Genomic DNA, 16,147 nt, shown 5'->3' on the forward strand with positions numbered 1-16,147 from the left:
CGTTTGAGCAGACACATGCACATTTGGGGCCTGCTGGAGGTCATTTTGCAGGGCTCTGGCAGTGCTCCTCCTGCTCTTCCTTGCACAAAGGCTGAGGTAGCGGTCCTGCTGCTGGGTTGTTGCCCTCCTACGGCCTCCTCCACGTCTCCTGATGTACTGGCCTGTCTCCTGGTAGCGTCTCCATGCTCTGGACACTACGCTGACAGACACAGCAAACCTTCTTGCCACAGCTCGCATTGATGTGCCATCCTGGATGAGCTGCACTACCTGAGCCACTTGTGTGGGTTGTAGACTCCGTCTCATGCTACCACTAGAGTGAAAGCACCGCCAGCATTCAAAAGTGACCAAAACATCAGCCAGGAAGCATAGGAACTGAGAAGTGGTCTGTGGTTATCATCTGCAGACCCACTCCTTTATTGGGGGTGTCTTGCTAATTGCCTATAATTTCCATCTGTTGTCTATTCCATTTGCACAACAGCATGTGAAATGTATTGTCAATCAGTGTTGCTTCCTAAGTGGACAGTTTGATTTCACAGAAGTGTGATTGACTTGGAGTTACATTGTGTTGTTTAAGTGTTCCCTTTATTTTTTTGAGCAGTGTATAATGTATAATACCAGTGGTGGAAGAAGTACATAATTGTCATACTTGAGTAAAAGTAAAGATACCTTAATAGAAACTGACTCAAGTAAAGTGAAGGTCACCCAGTAAACTAATACTTGAGTAAAAGTATGGGTAAAAAGTATAAATGCCAAATTCCTTTATATTAAGCAGACCACACAGCACCATTTTCTTGTTTTTTAAATGTCAGGGGCACACTCCAACACTCAGACAATTTAGAAATTAAGCATTTGTTTAGTGAGTAGGTCAGATCATCGGCATTAGGGGTGACTAGAGTTGTTCTCTTGATAAGTGTGAGAAATTGACAATTTTCTGTCCTGCTAAGCATTCAAAATGTAACATGTACTTTTGGATGTCGAGATAAATGTATGGAGTAAAAAGTACATTATTTTCTTTAGGAATGTAGTGAAGTAAAAGTAGTCCATATGAATAGTGAAGTACAGATACCCAAAACTACTTAAGTACTTTACACCACTGTAAAATACGATATACAAACAGTATAAAGTTTGACTAATCAAATGTAATATTCTTTATTTATACTATTGTCAATCGTTGTCCAATCTGCTGTCCAAGGTCCTGATTTCGGACCTCCTCCTGGTTGATTTTACAATCGGCGTGGCAAGATGGTCGACTGACCGCTCTAACAATTTCTCAAAGGCGAAAGGCATGCGGCAGGCGAGATCAGATGGGAATATTCTAGCCAATGAGAGAGCAGATACCCGTAAGAACTGGCACAACCGATAGAAAAATCGTCGCAATGTCACGTGCAGGACATCAGTACACTCTTAATAATTTAAGTATTATGAAACTTATATTTGATCAAATAAGCCTCACCTATCAAAATAGCAATTCACTTGTATCTTCACTAGATTCGACACTCATTGCTGCCCCCCCCGCCCCACTTGGTCTGCTTAAACGCTTATTTTCACGCAGACAGATTTTGGGCGGAGTCGAGACTCGCTTCGTCTCCGGTTCACCAACTTCAGCTCCCCCTTCATTTTCTCTTAGAAGTGTAGAGATTTATCCGACAGCCAATCATGTACTTCTCACAGCGTGACACTGGGGCAGGGGGAGACAACTACGGAATCCATTTGGGACAAGACCATAGAGAAGGATAGAGGCCTCTAGTGGCACAAAAAAAACATTAGGATGGGAAGCGCCATTGAGGGCTTCCACCATTGTAATGAAGTCAACTGGGTGGGACTTCCAACTTCATTGAATGATCCCGACTGGTGACTCTGTTAGCGTCATGTCCAACCGGACGGATCAGCCAATCATGAAGAAGAAAATGTATTACTTCAAAATTGAGATTGACAGCATCGGCAGGGCAGGCAGACGCAAAATGGCACAGATGAGTCATCTATCTAGCTTTATGGACGAGACAATAGTTGCAAATTCAAAGAGTAATTTGCATGGTTTGAGTCGAGTTTTCTGAGAAAATGGTATCGACGGCGTTTAAAGAAACCCAATCTCTCTTTACTCCAGTGACGGTTTATTCTCTGCTGGCCTGCGCCACTCAGTTCGTCGTGGGATACATCCTCGCGCAGATATGGGGAAGAAAATGCACTGGACCTGATAGATGGGTGCTCGTGTGGCTTTTCTACGACGCAATTGTTCACATTACTTTGGTGAGTGAGTGAGAAGGTGTTGTCAACATAGAAAGTTAATTTGCAGCTCTTATTTGACTCTTTCTACTGTTTGTTCTTACAGGAAGGACCTTTTGTTTACATGTCACTTGTTGGAACCGTGGCAACTTCAGACAATATTTTTGCTGAACTTTGTAAGTAGGCTACCTTGACTGCAATAAAAAACAAATGGATTAAACAAAATGATTTATAGTACTGTGTATTTAACTTTTTTTTTTATCATGCAAAATATAAATTATTACCAATGTGTGTTTGAGATGTGCTTTGGAGCCTGGTTGTGGTGAGACATCTAGTGGATATAGTATTAAAATGCTCACATTAAACTGAATAATATACAGGAATGGAATATCAATCACTGTTAATGCTGGAGTAGAACAAAAACGTGCACCCTCTGGCCCTGGGGTCCCCCAGGAATATATTGAGATACTGCTCTAACAGATATTCTGTCCATGTAGGGAAGGAGTATGGAAAGGCAGATGAGCGCTGGCTCCACTCTGACCCCACCATCGTCTCCTTGGAGCTGTTGACGGTGGTCCTGGACGGCATCCTGGCGCTGGTGCTTGTCTATGCCATCGTCAAGGACAAACACTACAGGTAGGAACACTGGTACTAAATATGCTTCATTGTCAGGCTTTTCTCATGCTTTATGCCATTTCTATATTGGTACCATATTTCTTTATAGAGAACACTAATTATATACAGAATTGTCCCATTACACAAACAAGTGTTTACATCCCATTAGACACTATAAGAATGTAAATTGACTTGCTGTCTTCAGCATGTGATGTGTTGAATGACCTATTACCATATACATAGATGTAATGTGCATTTGGAAAGTATTCAGCCCCCTTTTTCCACATTGTTACATTACAGCCTTATTCTAAAATCAAATACTGTTTTCCCCTCAATCTACAAACTATACCCATAATGACAAAGCAAAAACAGGACAAACATTTTTTAAACATTTTATTAAATATAAAAAGATACCTTATTTACGTAAGGATTTTTTGTTATGAGACTCAAAATTGAGCTCCGTGGGCATCCTGTTTCCATTGATCATCCTTGATGTTTCTACAACTTGATCGGAGTCCACCTGTGGTAAATTCAATAGATTGGACATGATTTGGAAAGGCACATACCAGTCTATGTCCCACAGTTGGCAGTGCATGTCAGAGCAAACACCAAGCCATGAGGTCGAAAGGAATTGTCCGAAGAGCTCCGAGACAGGATTGTGTCAAGGGACCGATCTGGGGAAGGGTACCAAACATTTTCTGCAGCGTTGAAGGTTGCCAAGAACACAGTGGCCTCCATCATTCTTAAATGGAAGAAGTTTGGAACCACCAAGACTCTTCCTAGAGCTGGCCGCCCATCCAAACTGAGCAATCAGGGCGAGAATTGCCTTGGTCGTGGAGGTGACCAAGAACCCGATGGTCACTCTGACAGAGCTCCAGAGTTCCTCTGTGGAGATGGGAGAACCTTCCAGAAGGACAACCATCTTTGCAGCACGCCTCCAATCAGGCCTTTATGGTAGAGTGGCCAGACGGAAGCCACTCCTCAGTAAATGGCACATGGAGCCCTCTTGGAGTTTGCCAAAAGGCACCCAAAGGACAGACCATGGGAAACAAGATTCTCTGGTCAGATGAAATCAAGATTGAACTCTTTGGCCTGAATGCCAAGCGTCACGTCTGGAGGAAACTTCACAGTATCATGCTGTGGGGTTGTTTTACAGCGGCGGAAACTGGGAGACTAGTCAGGATTGAGGGAAAGATGAACGGAGCGAAGTACAGAGAGATCCTTGATGAAAACCTGCTCAGGACCTCAGACTGGGGTGAAGGACTGGGGCAACAGGACAACCACCCTAAGCACACAGCCAAGACAGCGCAGGAGAGGCTTCGAGACAAGTCTCTGGATTTCCTTGAGAAGCCCAGCCAGAGCTCGGACTTGAACCCGATCAAACATCTCTGGAGAGACCTGAAAATAGCTGTGCAGTGACACTCCCCATCCAACCTGACAGATCTTGAGAGGATCTGCAGAGAAGAATGGGAGAAACTCCCCAAAAACAGGTGTGCCAAGCTTGTAGCATATCCAAGAAGACTCGAGGCTGTAATCGCTACCAAAGTTGCTTTAAAGTACTGAGTATAGTGTCTAAATACTTATGTAAATGTGATATTTCAGGTATTAATACATGTCAAACCTGCAAAAATGTGAAACTTGTTTTTGCTGTGTCATTATTGGATATTGTGTGTAGATTGCTGAGAACCCCCCCCCCCCCCCCAATTTAATCCATTTTAGAATGTGGCTTTAACGTAACAAAATGTGGAAAAAGTCAAGGGGTCTGAATTCTTTCCTAATGCACTGTACATGGAAAATATAGCCTGGGCGCAAGTTGGTTATCAACATAAGTAAACGTGTCATTGTTTGTTTTGAATCTCAATGGTCAATGTGTGTTTTTAGCTTGTTTTGTTGTTGCACAGCCTGGCCTTCCGGGTGAATAGTTCTCCATGTTTGTTTTCAGGCACTTTGTCCAGATCACGTTGTGTGTGTGTGAGTTGTACGGAGGCTGGATGACCTTCTGTCCAGACTGGCTGGCAGGCAGCCCCAACCTCAACACAAACCACTGGCTCTACTTATGGATCTACCTGGTCTTCTTCAATGGGGTGTGGGTGGTGGTACCTGGACTGCTGTTGTGGCAATCATGGCTGTCACTCAAACGACTTCACCCCTCCTACCAAGCCCCGAAGAAGCAGAAATAGACATTATTTTGTATGTACATAGTAGGCATTGGCACGCCCACTACCCAAAAGCCTGGCTTCGCACAAATAATATGCCATTTAGCAGACAGACATTAGGTTTAGCATGTTTTATTAGTTTATCATTAATATAAATAGTGATGTATCTGCAAACAAAAATATTAGTTTCCCTAGCTCTTTCCCCACATCTCCACAGTGTAACAATACTCTCCAGTCTCCCTTAACATCACAGCAGTTAAATGTGCCTGCTAAGTGTTAAATCTCAACCATGTTGATTGCACAATCAAAATGCCCAAATATGGATCCTGTGCTTAGTTCATAATTGGATTGAGAATCCTGGCTCTTCCACAATCATTGTTCTGTTATAATCTGCATTTCAAATGGCACCCTATTCTCTTTATAGTGTACTACTGCTGAGGTACTTTAATTTTGTTCTAGTTTAAGGTAGTGCACTATATAGTCAGTATCTCTGACTTGTCAAGTGTCTCTCACACAGTGATATCTCCACTGACGTGTCTCCTCTCAGCTCTTCTTGATGAGTTTGGCCACAGAGAGGAAGGCTTGCTGGAGCCCCATTCCCTTCAGGCCGCTGCATGCCTGGATCTGCCAGGCTCGGTCTTTGTAGCTGGGCAGCTCCAGCTGGTTGGACACCTCTCTGATGTTCATGGTGTTGGGGAGGTCCTTCTTGTTAGCCAGCACCATCAGAGGTATTCCCTTCATGTTGTCGTCGGACAGAACATTCTTCAGAGCCTTCTGAGAGTCCCCTATACTGGCCCGGTCACTACTGTCCACCACGAACACCATAGCCTTACAGCCCTCCAGGTAGTGTCTAGCTAATGATATTGCAATTTTAGCAAGTCATTAGTTGAGGATAAAAGGTTATTCTATTCCAGTACTCTAGCAACCTGATCATGGGACCGGAGACAGAATGTGCATTTATTTGTTCTAGACTTTAACTGTCACACCTGATTAAACTACACTGAACAAAAATATAAACTCAACATAGTTTTGGTCCCATGTTTCATGAGCTGAAATATAAGATTCCATACATTTTCCATACGCACAAAAAGCCTCATCTCAAATTTTGTGCACAACTGTGTTTACATCCCTGTTAGTGAGTATTTCTTCCTTGCCAAGATAATCCATCCAGCTGACAGGTGTGACATATCAAGAAGCTGATTAAACAGCATGATCATTACACAGGTGCACCTTGTGCTGGGGACAATAAGGCCACTAAAATGTGCAGTTGTCACATCAAAATTCCACAGATGTCAAGTTGAGGAAGCATGAAATTGGCATGCTAACTGCATAAATGCCCACCAGAGCTGCTGCCAGAGTATTGAATATTAATTTCTCTACCATAAGCTACCTCCAACGTCATTTTAGAGAAATTGCGTCCAACTGGCCTCACAACCGCAGACCACGTATAACCCCGCCAGCCCAGGACCTCCACATCCGGCTTCACCTGCGGGATTGTCTGAGACCAGCCACCCAGACAGAAGATGAAACTGTCTGTAATACAGCCCTTTTGTGCAGGGAAAAACATTTTGACTGGCTTGGCCTGGCTCCCCAGTGGATTGGCCTATGCCCTCACAGGCCCACATCCCTGCGTAGTCATGTGAAATCCATAGATTAGGGCCTATTTAATTCAATTGACTGATTTACTGTGACTCAGTAAAATTAATTGTTTATATTTTTTGTTCAGTCTAATAACAGGCATTATGATTAGTGGAATGAGATGTTCGTAGTACTGGGCTAAAACAGAAATAGAATAGCACAGAACCAACAACTCGCCTCCAGTTGGCCCTCATCTCCCCCTGTCCGCCCACATCCCACACGGTCAAGGCCATTTTCTTGTTCAGATCCAGGGTCACCACGTTGAAGCTCAAGGTGGGGGAAGTATCCATCACCAACCCTGTCTTGAACCTGAAGAGCAGGGTGGACTTCCCAGATGAGCCCAGGCCCATCAGAACAACCGTGGGAGTCCTCTTGATTTCCCTCTTGGATAGAAGCAGCCCCATGACAGACACACTTGGCTAGGCAAAGCAGGGTCTGATGTAGAAGGTAAATAGGAAGTACGGCAGTCCCACCTAGGCAGGGGTGTGGGCCTGTGCGTTAAATAGGCCATACTTCCTATTTACCTTCTACATCAGACCCTGCTTTGCCTAGCCAAGTGTGTCTGTCATGGGGCTGCTTCTATCCAAGAGGGACATCAAGAGGACTCCCACGGTTCTGATGGGCCTGGGCTCATCTGGGAAGTCCATCCACAGCTTCTGAACAATGTTGGTTTGTTGGGTCTTCCTCGGTAGTCTCTGATTTACATCAACAAAAGGAGATTCGGTGAAAGCGTCAGGTGTGCTCACTTGCTGCTGCCCTCCGGTGACTAGAGACTCACTCAACGTGAATAAAACTGAGTTTGAGTTTCAGAATATAAACATGGTCACATGAGAACCAGTCTTTTCACATTCTTCTTTTAGAGGCTGTACCAACAGGCTTTCTCAGTTTCTCTATACTCTAATGCATCCTCCCTCATTGTGCAGATCTAGGGTTTGATTGGTGAAAGCAGTGGGGTGATTATTACCGCAAGGGAAGAAAGTATGTTTTTTATTTTAATTGGGCCTATGTTTTATTATTATTAAACACCAGAGGGCTGAAAATGGTTATTCTTAACTCCCATTTATTGCGTTAGTAGTTGGCAAGAGAACAATAGACTAGCACCCAGGCTAGGCGCATTTGTCCTAAAATCTTCTCAACCGTGGACTCTGCCCACCGAGTCCGCTGATGACCTAAACCAAGCGCACCTTCTTTCAGCCCATAACGTCAGAGTGTCCATCTGGACCAAAGATTTGGACGGGGCTCGAGCGCAAAACTATCGCTAAACTCAAAGCTGCTGCCTGGTACGTTTGGTATCCTTACATCAGCGACGACAACAACGAAGTGACAGCTTTATTCTGGTAATCGTGCTTTCAAATCATATTTACTTGAGGTAGGTTTATTAATAGTCGAGCTGTTAAATGTGTCTTTCTTGTTTCTTTCCTCAGTTTTCTTGATGATATGGAGCGATGCTTTAGGTACAGTAACATTACAGCTTGCTAGCTATTAGTCAGCGCTGAATCTATCCAGCTAGGTGCTAGGCTAGCTTGCTTTGTAGATAGCCAGATAACGGTAAACAGCAAAGGGAGACTGCCATGGGTGCAGCCTTCAACGTAGTGCATTGCTAGCTTGACCAGTCACTGTTAGGTGACCGTTACCATGTCGCAAGCTAGTTTGCTACCTGGCAAGGTAAGCTAACTACTGTTAGCCAGCTAGGAGGCTAATGGATGCCGCATTTGTTGTGGCTGAGATTCACGATTGTAATCCCAATGGTAAACAGAGTGCATGGCCAGAGATGCGTTGGATCTGCAGTACCGTACTTACGTAGTTAGCTAATGTTACCTAGCTAGTCATCCAATTATTTAACCAACTGTATGAGACAGTTAAAAGATCTGGATGGGAACGTTTGCCAAATAAAGTAGCCATTCCATCTCCATCTGCATGTTGTCTGTATAGCCCAATACTATTTAAAAAAAATGTCGATATCACCGTGAGCATCCAGAGATGGCATTATAAAGTCCTGAAGTCATGTCTAACTTACTGCACAAGCCTTTGAGCAAATATTAACATATTTATGAATACCTTAATTGAAACCAGGGTGCCTCACCACTGAGGTTTAGACTAAGACACAGTGTTTTGTACGTGTCTGTCTTTTGATGGTTGTCTTGTAACAGTGTTAGCGGGGACAGTGGTGGCCTCACAGCCCCTGCTTCTCCCTCCCCTGTGTCCCCCGTCCTCACCCCGACCCCCCCACCGCGGAGAGCCAGAGTGAGGTACCCAGCCATGGTGGATGTGGGGAAGTGGCCCCTCTTCACCCTGCTGGGGGCTCAGGAGGTCTCCCGCATCAGGCAGGCCTGTGTCTTCGGAACCTCGGCCAACGAAGCTATCTACATCACGCAGGACGATGAGGTGAGACTGGGGGTGTCTCGATTGTATAGAATAACTTTATAGTTTTTATGTAGTGCAGAACTCTCTGGAAAGCAGTGGAAATTGTTACTGAGTGGAGTTTCTTGGTTAAATAAATATAATTACATGTAATGGCATCCTCTCCCTGACTTCTCTTCATCTTTGTCGCTGATCTCCCTGTAGGTGTTTGTGTTTGGGCTGAACTGCAGTAACTGTCTGGGGACAGGAGACAGTCAGAGCACCATGGTCCCTAAGAAACTAGACTTCCTCCGAGGCAAGAAGGTGGTCAGTCTCAGCTATGGCAGTGGACCACACGTCTTACTGGCCACAGAAGGTATGCTGCCCACTTGCCTTACTTGTTTTTACCACCACCAAATGGCAACGTTGGCACGTTACTAGAACTTTACCAAAAGCCAGTATAATTGTCATAGTGCTGCTTACTTAAATAGCTCTGTTATACTTTGGTGCGTTTGTCTCTCAGGGGGAGAGTTGTTTGCCTGGGGGCACAATGGATACAGCCAGCTGGGCAACGGGACCACCAACCAGGGGGTGTCACCCATCCTGGTTTCAACCAACCTGCAGAACAAGAAAATAACACAAGTGGCCTGTGGGTCACATCACTCTCTGGCCCTGACACACGATGGAGAGGTGAGGGGAAATTCTTGTTTAAGTCCTTTTACATGCACTTGTAACCCTGAAATAAGCCCGTTTCAAGATGTCAGTGTCTACTGCTACTGCTACAGTGCTACTGCTAGGTACATAATGTTCAAGAGAATAAAAAGACTGATGAACATGAGTGGAGTATTGGAGGAGGTTGTGTGTAGCCTGTCAGTGTGTGGAGTGGACTATGGAACCCTGTCAGGTTCAAGTTTTATAACCAGGGCTGATCAGTGGTCACTTGTCTTGGCTGTCTGTCTCTTTAAGTGGTTTATGTTTGTCCCAGCAGCAGGTTAGGAAGGTATTATCTCAGTTCACTGTGTCCAGGCTGGCTGCATCTAACCCAGGCCCGCTGGCCTGGTCTCACCCACGATTGAAGAGCTGATGTAGAAATGACTAATGATTTCCAAAAGTAGCCCTAAATATCTATCTTGGATGTGTTGAAATATGTTACTCAGCACTGTAAAGGGGTAGTTACAACATTACCTAATATCATGGTTACCTAGGATCACTGGTCACGAGGTGTGATTGTGTATAGGGTTGACAGTCGGTGTGTATATGATTCTATCTGCTAGGTGTTTGCGTGGGGTTACAACAACTGTGGCCAGGTGGGTTCAGGTGCCACAGCCAACCAGCCAACCCCCCGCAGGGTGACCAACTGCCTGCAGGGTAAAGTGGTGATGGGCATCGCCTGTGGACAGACCTCCTCCATGGCTGTGCTCGACAATGGGGAGGTGAGAGACCAAGCCCTTGGGAAGGATGGGTTTATATTGTGTAGTTCCCTCCGGTCCAGAGAAAGTCAAAGCAAAATGTTATATAGCAACATGTACATAAAGGAAGATATTGCTGACTACCGTGGCCTGTGTGTGTTGCAGGTGTTTGGCTGGGGATACAATGGGAATGGCCAGCTGGGAGTGGGCAACAACGGTAACCAGCTGACCCCCTGTCGCCTGGCAGCCCTCCAGGGTCTCTGTGTACTACAAGTAAGACTGGACAGTAGTGTACACTACTACCACCTGTATGTCTCTGTCTGAATCATCTACTCATGTCTACTTCAACTCAAACTAATACAAAACAGAATTGAGCCCAGAGCCTTGTTGCTGTCCACTCCCACTGTGTAAAACCCTTAAGGACTTGTCTTCCAGATCGCGTCAGGCTACGCCCACTCCCTGGCTCTAACCGACGAGGGCCTGCTGTATGCCTGGGGGGCTAACACCTACGGACAGCTGGGTACTGGCAACAAGAGCAACCAGCTCAGTCCTGTACACATCATGGCTGAGAAGGAGAGGTAAGGGAGAGAACACACTCACAGGATTGAGATGTAACTCTGGTGGCTGCTACTGCCCACTAAAAGCCCCAGTTGATATTGTCATCTTTCAGAGACCCATGGTTAGTTCTCTTTTCTCTTCGTCTTCTCTGTTGTATTCTATCCAGTGTTTGTCCATACCGTAACACTGCATAGTCCAAACATTGGCTCAGACACCAGATCTAGAATAATCTGTCTCTGAGTTTACATTGTCCCTGTCACAATGTAGCAAAACTAGAATGGAGGGGAGAGAGGGGGCAATTATGTTGTGGGCTGGGGTACAAATGGTTTTGACACTTGACAAGCCTATACTTTTCACTGAAAACATGCAAACCAGTTATTGGGATTTAATTCGGAATAGATTGTGGACATTTGTCATGTTCATTTCTATCTCTGAACGTTGTGTAACATGTCAAAACACTCTTGAATGAGCCTCAGGCTGGCCTTGAGATCAAGCTACAAGACAGAGGGCACAATAAAACCAGCAACCTTCTATGTCCATGGAATACGGTCATGGCTAGACAGGATACAGTTTGTCAAATTGACGTCAAAGTATAATATTTTAGCTAACCCTAACCTAATACTCCTAACCTGCTACGTTAATTATCTTAACCTGCTGGGTAAGTAGTGAGGTCGGGCACTGATGTTGGCCGATTAGGCCTGGCTCGCAGTCTGTGTTCCAATTCATCCCAAAGGTGTTCGATGGGGTTTTGACAAGCCATTTCTGTATGGAACTCGCTTTGTGCCTGGGGGTATTGTCATGCTGAAACTGGAAATGGCCTTCCACTAAGTTGGAAGCACAGAATGGTCTAGAATGTCATTGTATGCTGTAGTGTTAAGATTTCCCTTCACTGGAACTAAGGGGCCTAGCCCCAACCATGGAAAAAAAGTTCCAGACTATTATTCCTCCTCCACCAAACTTTACAGTTGACACTATCCATTGGGGCAGGTAGCTTTCTCCTGGCATCTGCCAAACCCAGATTCGTCCACGTGACTGCCAGATGGTGAAGCGTGATTCAGAGAACACGTTTCCGCTGCTCCAGAGTCTAATGACGCTCCAGCTGACGCTTGGCATTGCGCATGGTGATCTTAGGCTTGTGTGTGGCTGTTCGAAATGTCCTTGTCTCATCGCGCACCAGCGACTCCTGTGGTGGGCCGGGCGCAGTGCGAGCTAACACAGGTTGCCAGTTATTTTTTCTGAATTTTACCCCTTTTTCTCCCCAATTTCGTGGCATCCAATTTATTTGTATTTTTTAGTAGCTACTATCTTGTCTCATCGCTACAACTCCCGTACAGGCTCGGGAGAGACGAAGGTTGAAAGTCATGCGTCCTCCGATACACAACCCAACCAAGCCGCACTGCTTCTTAACACAGTGCGCATCCAACCCGGAAGCCAGCCGCACCAATGTGTCAGAGGAAACACTATGCACCTGGCAACCTGTGTTAGCTCGCACTGCGCCCGGCCCACCACAGGAGTCGCTGGTGCGCGATGAGACAAGGACATCCCTACCGGCCAAGCCCTCCCTAACCCGGACGACGCTAGGTCAATTGTGCGTCGCCCCACGGACCTCCCGGTCGCGGCCGGTTGCGACAGAGCCTGGGCGCGAACCCAGAGTGTCTGATGGCACAGCTGGCGCTGCAGTACAGCGCCCTTAACCACTGCGCCACCTGGGAGGCCCCAGGTGTGGCTGAAATGGCCAAATCCACTAATTCAAAGGGGTGTCCAGATACTTTAGTACATAGTGTATATCCCATATAGTTAAATTCATGGAACAGCAGTGACTTCAGCAGTGTCCTGTCATTCTTCCTTCTCTTTTTGTGTTTCCTGTCTTCGTCTTAAAGGGGAGAGGGAGAGAGGCCCACCGTAGGCAGCAAAAGGACAAGGGAAAACACTGAAGAGGCGTGGCACAGAGAGACAGAGTAGGGAGACGTGTAGAAACAATGCACTCAAGAATCACAGAATTTCTTATAGCGGTCAAAAGACACAGGAGAGTACCGTTACTTGGTAGAGTGAGTGAGTGAGTGTGTGTGTGTGTGTGTAACACACTCCCCCCCCCCCCCCAGCAGGATAGTGGAGATCGCGGCGTGTCACTCCACACACACATCTGCCTGTAAGACCCAGAGCGGCCAGGTGTACATGTGGGGCCAGTGTAGGGGTCAGTCCATCGTGCTGCCACACCTCACACACTTCTCCTGCACTGACGACGTCTTCGCCTGCTTCGCTACTCCGTCTGTCATGTGGCGGCTACTCTCCATGGGTGAGTTAATTTCATCATTTATTAAATGTTATTTAAAGGTGCAGTATGTAACTTGGTTATGTGTTTTTTTCTGATCTCTAAGTAGGAGGTTCCCCTAACCAATGGTCTAGGATAACCCTCTCTCTCTCACACACACACACACACAATTCCCAGCTAAGGCGTTGTGTTCTGTTGTAGAGCATGATGACTTCCTGACTGTGGCCCAGTCTCTGAGGAAAGAGTTCGACAGCCCTGAGACGGCCGACCTCAAGTTCAGTGTGGACGGGAAATACATCCACGTACACAAGGCCGTGCTCAAGATCCGGTATGTGAATTTTAGTTTAAAAAATCTATATTTTATTATACTGCTGAAGCAAGCACACACATTTTCTTTAAGACATGTAGCTTTTCTAGTTTTAGCCTTTCCAATAGGACCAACCAGGTACAATAAAACCTGTCTATAGACGTAACACGGCAACATGTGTCCATCATTGTTTCTGTCAGGTGTGAACACTTCCGCTCCATGTTCCAGTCCCACTGGACAGAGGACATGAAGGAGGTGATTGAGATCGACCAGTTCTCCTACCCCGTCTACCGCTCCTTCTTGGAGTTCCTCTACACTGACAATGTAGACCTGCCCCCAGAGGATGCCATCGGTGAGTTGGACTGAAGCAGGAATCCTGTTTAGGATCCATACGGGGCCCCAGAATCAAAACAAATGACTTTGAGTTAAAGTCCATCCATAGGAAAGCCGCTGTGTGTACAAACTGTGTCTCTGTTTCAGGCCTGTTGGACCTGGCCACATCCTACTGTGAGAACCGTCTGAAACGTCTGTGTCAACACATCATCAAGAGAGGCATCACCGTGGAGAACGCCTTCTCTCTGCTCTCTGCCGCCGTACGATACGACGCTGAGGTGAGACACACTGTGACTGTGTCACTACTAAGGGTTAACCACTCCGATGCTTACTGGTTACCACAAGCCTCTTGAGGCTGGCTTCTACGAGAGACGTTAGCCATGTCATTATGGACATATTAGTCAGATGACCTCGTATTCCATCTTATACATATTTAGGTACTGTATGCCAGGGGTAGGCAACTAGATTCAGCCGCGGGCCGTTTTTTTTATGCGTAGCGGATGGTTGGGGTGCCGGAACATAATTATAAGTTGTACTCTACAAATTGGATACAACTAAGCACCAACATAGATTTGATTTGAAAATAACAAAGATACCTTGATTACCCTACGTTAAGCTGTTTTTTTTGTTCGTTGCTGAATTCCTGGTGACTTTACAGTCTTTTCTGACTCAAAACTAAGGGGCCCCCAAAAGATCACTTCGGTTTTGGGCCGCTTGTTTTTGACCTGCTGTATACTGTACCCGTGTTCATACTGTGACTGGATGTGATCGCTTCCCTGTAGGACCTGGAGGAGTTCTGTTTCAAGTTCTGTGTGAACCACCTGACAGAGGTGACCCAGACTGCAGCCTTCTGGCAGATCGATGGCAACATGCTCAAAGAGTTCATCTGCAGAGCCAGCCGCTGTGGGGCCTTCAAAAACTGACTGACCACTAACCAGCCCAGAAGGAAGGACGAGGAAAGGGCTAGCATGAACTGGTTTGGCTTGACACTACTTGGCCATGGTAGAAAGGACAAAGAAAGAATTGGTATGAACATGGAAACGGCTAGCTTGAACCGGATCTCTAAATTGCCATATTATTAATCCATTGAGACAATGTCTGGCGTGTTCATCTGGTGACTATGGCTCACCTCCAGTTACACAGCCAAAGAAGCCAAAGCCAGTCCCTGCCTGTGCACCTAATATTCCACGTGGACAGATGGCACTGTGGGGAGGAAGTTCCTTTACCAGTCAAAACAGTGACATCCGAGTTCATTGTCTGTCACTGCATGTTTACAAACCTGCTAAATGGCATCAGACTGCTCATTTAGCGTCAGTTTAATTGGAGAACCATAGATCTAGCTTATGATGGACACGGTTACATGCCTGACAATGTCTGGCAGTCAACCCCCCCCCCCCCCCGATTTGCATATTATTATTATATATTTTTTTGCATCAAAGTTGTGTACTTTGCTCTACTGTTAAGGTTGGATGTAGCTGGCCAGAAATATATTTTACAGGGTTTATGGTTCAGAGCCTGTGGATGTTTTGAGGAAAAGACTGTTTCAATATGATTTGTAATATGCTGTGTACTGACAAAGTAGAGCAGAGCTTGTCATTTATTCATTCAGGCACGTTAATTCTCGAGACTTGAGATGAACATGGTGATGCAATGCAACAATGAGCAGGAAGTTGGTTTTCAACTCTTCAGTTCTTTTACCAGACAGAAAACAAAACATTTGGAACATATACAACTTGTTACTCTGTGTGAACTTTTTTTATTCTTACAAAAATAGATATCTACATTGTTTACTATTACTTATTGCATTCCTTTGGTTGAGATTACTCCACCCCAGCATTTCCAATCATTCTGCTGCTTTGAATATTGTTTCAATGGTTTAACGTTCATTACTACATTCTAATTTACTTTGAAGCGAGTGTTTGTACTGAAATTGAAATTCAATGCATTGTACTCTTAGATGTATTATTTTTTCAGAAAAAGTGTTGCTTATGTTTATTTTTGCAATTACATTTAGTTTGAAATATTTACAATTATTTAGGATGGAAAGAGTTTATTGGTGCCACAATTCTCAACATGTTTATCGACTTGCAAGTCATGAGATGCAACCACTTTGAAATAAACAAAACTACATTATTGTATACAATGCTGGATGATGCATTAGAAATGACTTCATATATTATTGTTTTGAACATTCATGAGCAATGACAGATAATTACAAACATGTCCTTATGCTGCCATCTAGAGGCCATCACATACATTCTCTAATCCTAGAGACACTTGCCAAATGAATACCATT

At 45.2% G+C, this 16,147-nt stretch overlaps 3 protein-coding genes across 20 annotated transcripts; 2 read left to right on the forward strand and 1 right to left on the reverse strand.

Annotated features, from left to right (window-relative positions):
• Positions 1-1,559: 1,559 nt before the first annotated feature.
• Positions 1,560-6,011, forward strand: ebpl (EBP like). Its single transcript, XM_036982666.2, has 4 exons — positions 1,560-2,247; positions 2,330-2,399; positions 2,721-2,859; positions 4,781-6,011. The coding sequence occupies exons 1-4, from the start codon at positions 2,059-2,061 to the stop codon at positions 5,016-5,018; spliced, it is 636 nt and encodes a 211-aa protein (XP_036838561.2). The 5' UTR covers positions 1,560-2,058; the 3' UTR covers positions 5,019-6,011.
• Positions 5,538-7,039, reverse strand: arl11 (ARF like GTPase 11). The gene is made up of 2 exons (XM_021608566.3): positions 6,810-7,039; positions 5,538-5,844 (listed from the first exon to the last, which is right to left on the reverse strand). Exons 1-2 carry the CDS (start codon positions 7,034-7,036, stop codon positions 5,538-5,540), a joined length of 534 nt encoding a protein of 177 aa, XP_021464241.3. The 5' UTR covers positions 7,037-7,039.
• Positions 7,040-7,240: 201 nt separating this feature from the next.
• On the forward strand, positions 7,241-15,994 carry rcbtb1 (regulator of chromosome condensation (RCC1) and BTB (POZ) domain containing protein 1). 18 transcript variants are annotated; one of them, XM_021608558.3, is made up of 13 exons: positions 7,546-7,969; positions 8,057-8,086; positions 8,783-9,017; positions 9,198-9,348; positions 9,496-9,662; positions 10,247-10,405; positions 10,547-10,654; positions 10,817-10,959; positions 13,042-13,235; positions 13,413-13,539; positions 13,719-13,870; positions 13,999-14,129; positions 14,634-15,994. In XM_021608558.3, the coding sequence occupies exons 2-13, from the start codon at positions 8,070-8,072 to the stop codon at positions 14,772-14,774; spliced, it is 1,725 nt and encodes a 574-aa protein (XP_021464233.3). In that variant the 5' UTR covers positions 7,546-7,969; positions 8,057-8,069; the 3' UTR covers positions 14,775-15,994. The 18 variants fall into 18 exon arrangements, 12 of the variants coding, with proteins under 12 accessions (XP_090096267.1, XP_090096269.1, XP_090096266.1 ...); XM_021608560.3 differs by having other exon boundaries at positions 13,045-13,235; XR_016497060.1 differs by having other exon boundaries at positions 7,547-7,969; positions 12,820-13,235.
• Positions 15,995-16,147: the final 153 nt, after the last annotated feature.

This window comes from Oncorhynchus mykiss, chromosome 7, assembly GCF_057628025.1.
Source record: "Oncorhynchus mykiss isolate SJ-2025 chromosome 7, ASM5762802v1, whole genome shotgun sequence".
Taxonomy (NCBI): Eukaryota; Metazoa; Chordata; class Actinopteri; order Salmoniformes; family Salmonidae; genus Oncorhynchus; species Oncorhynchus mykiss.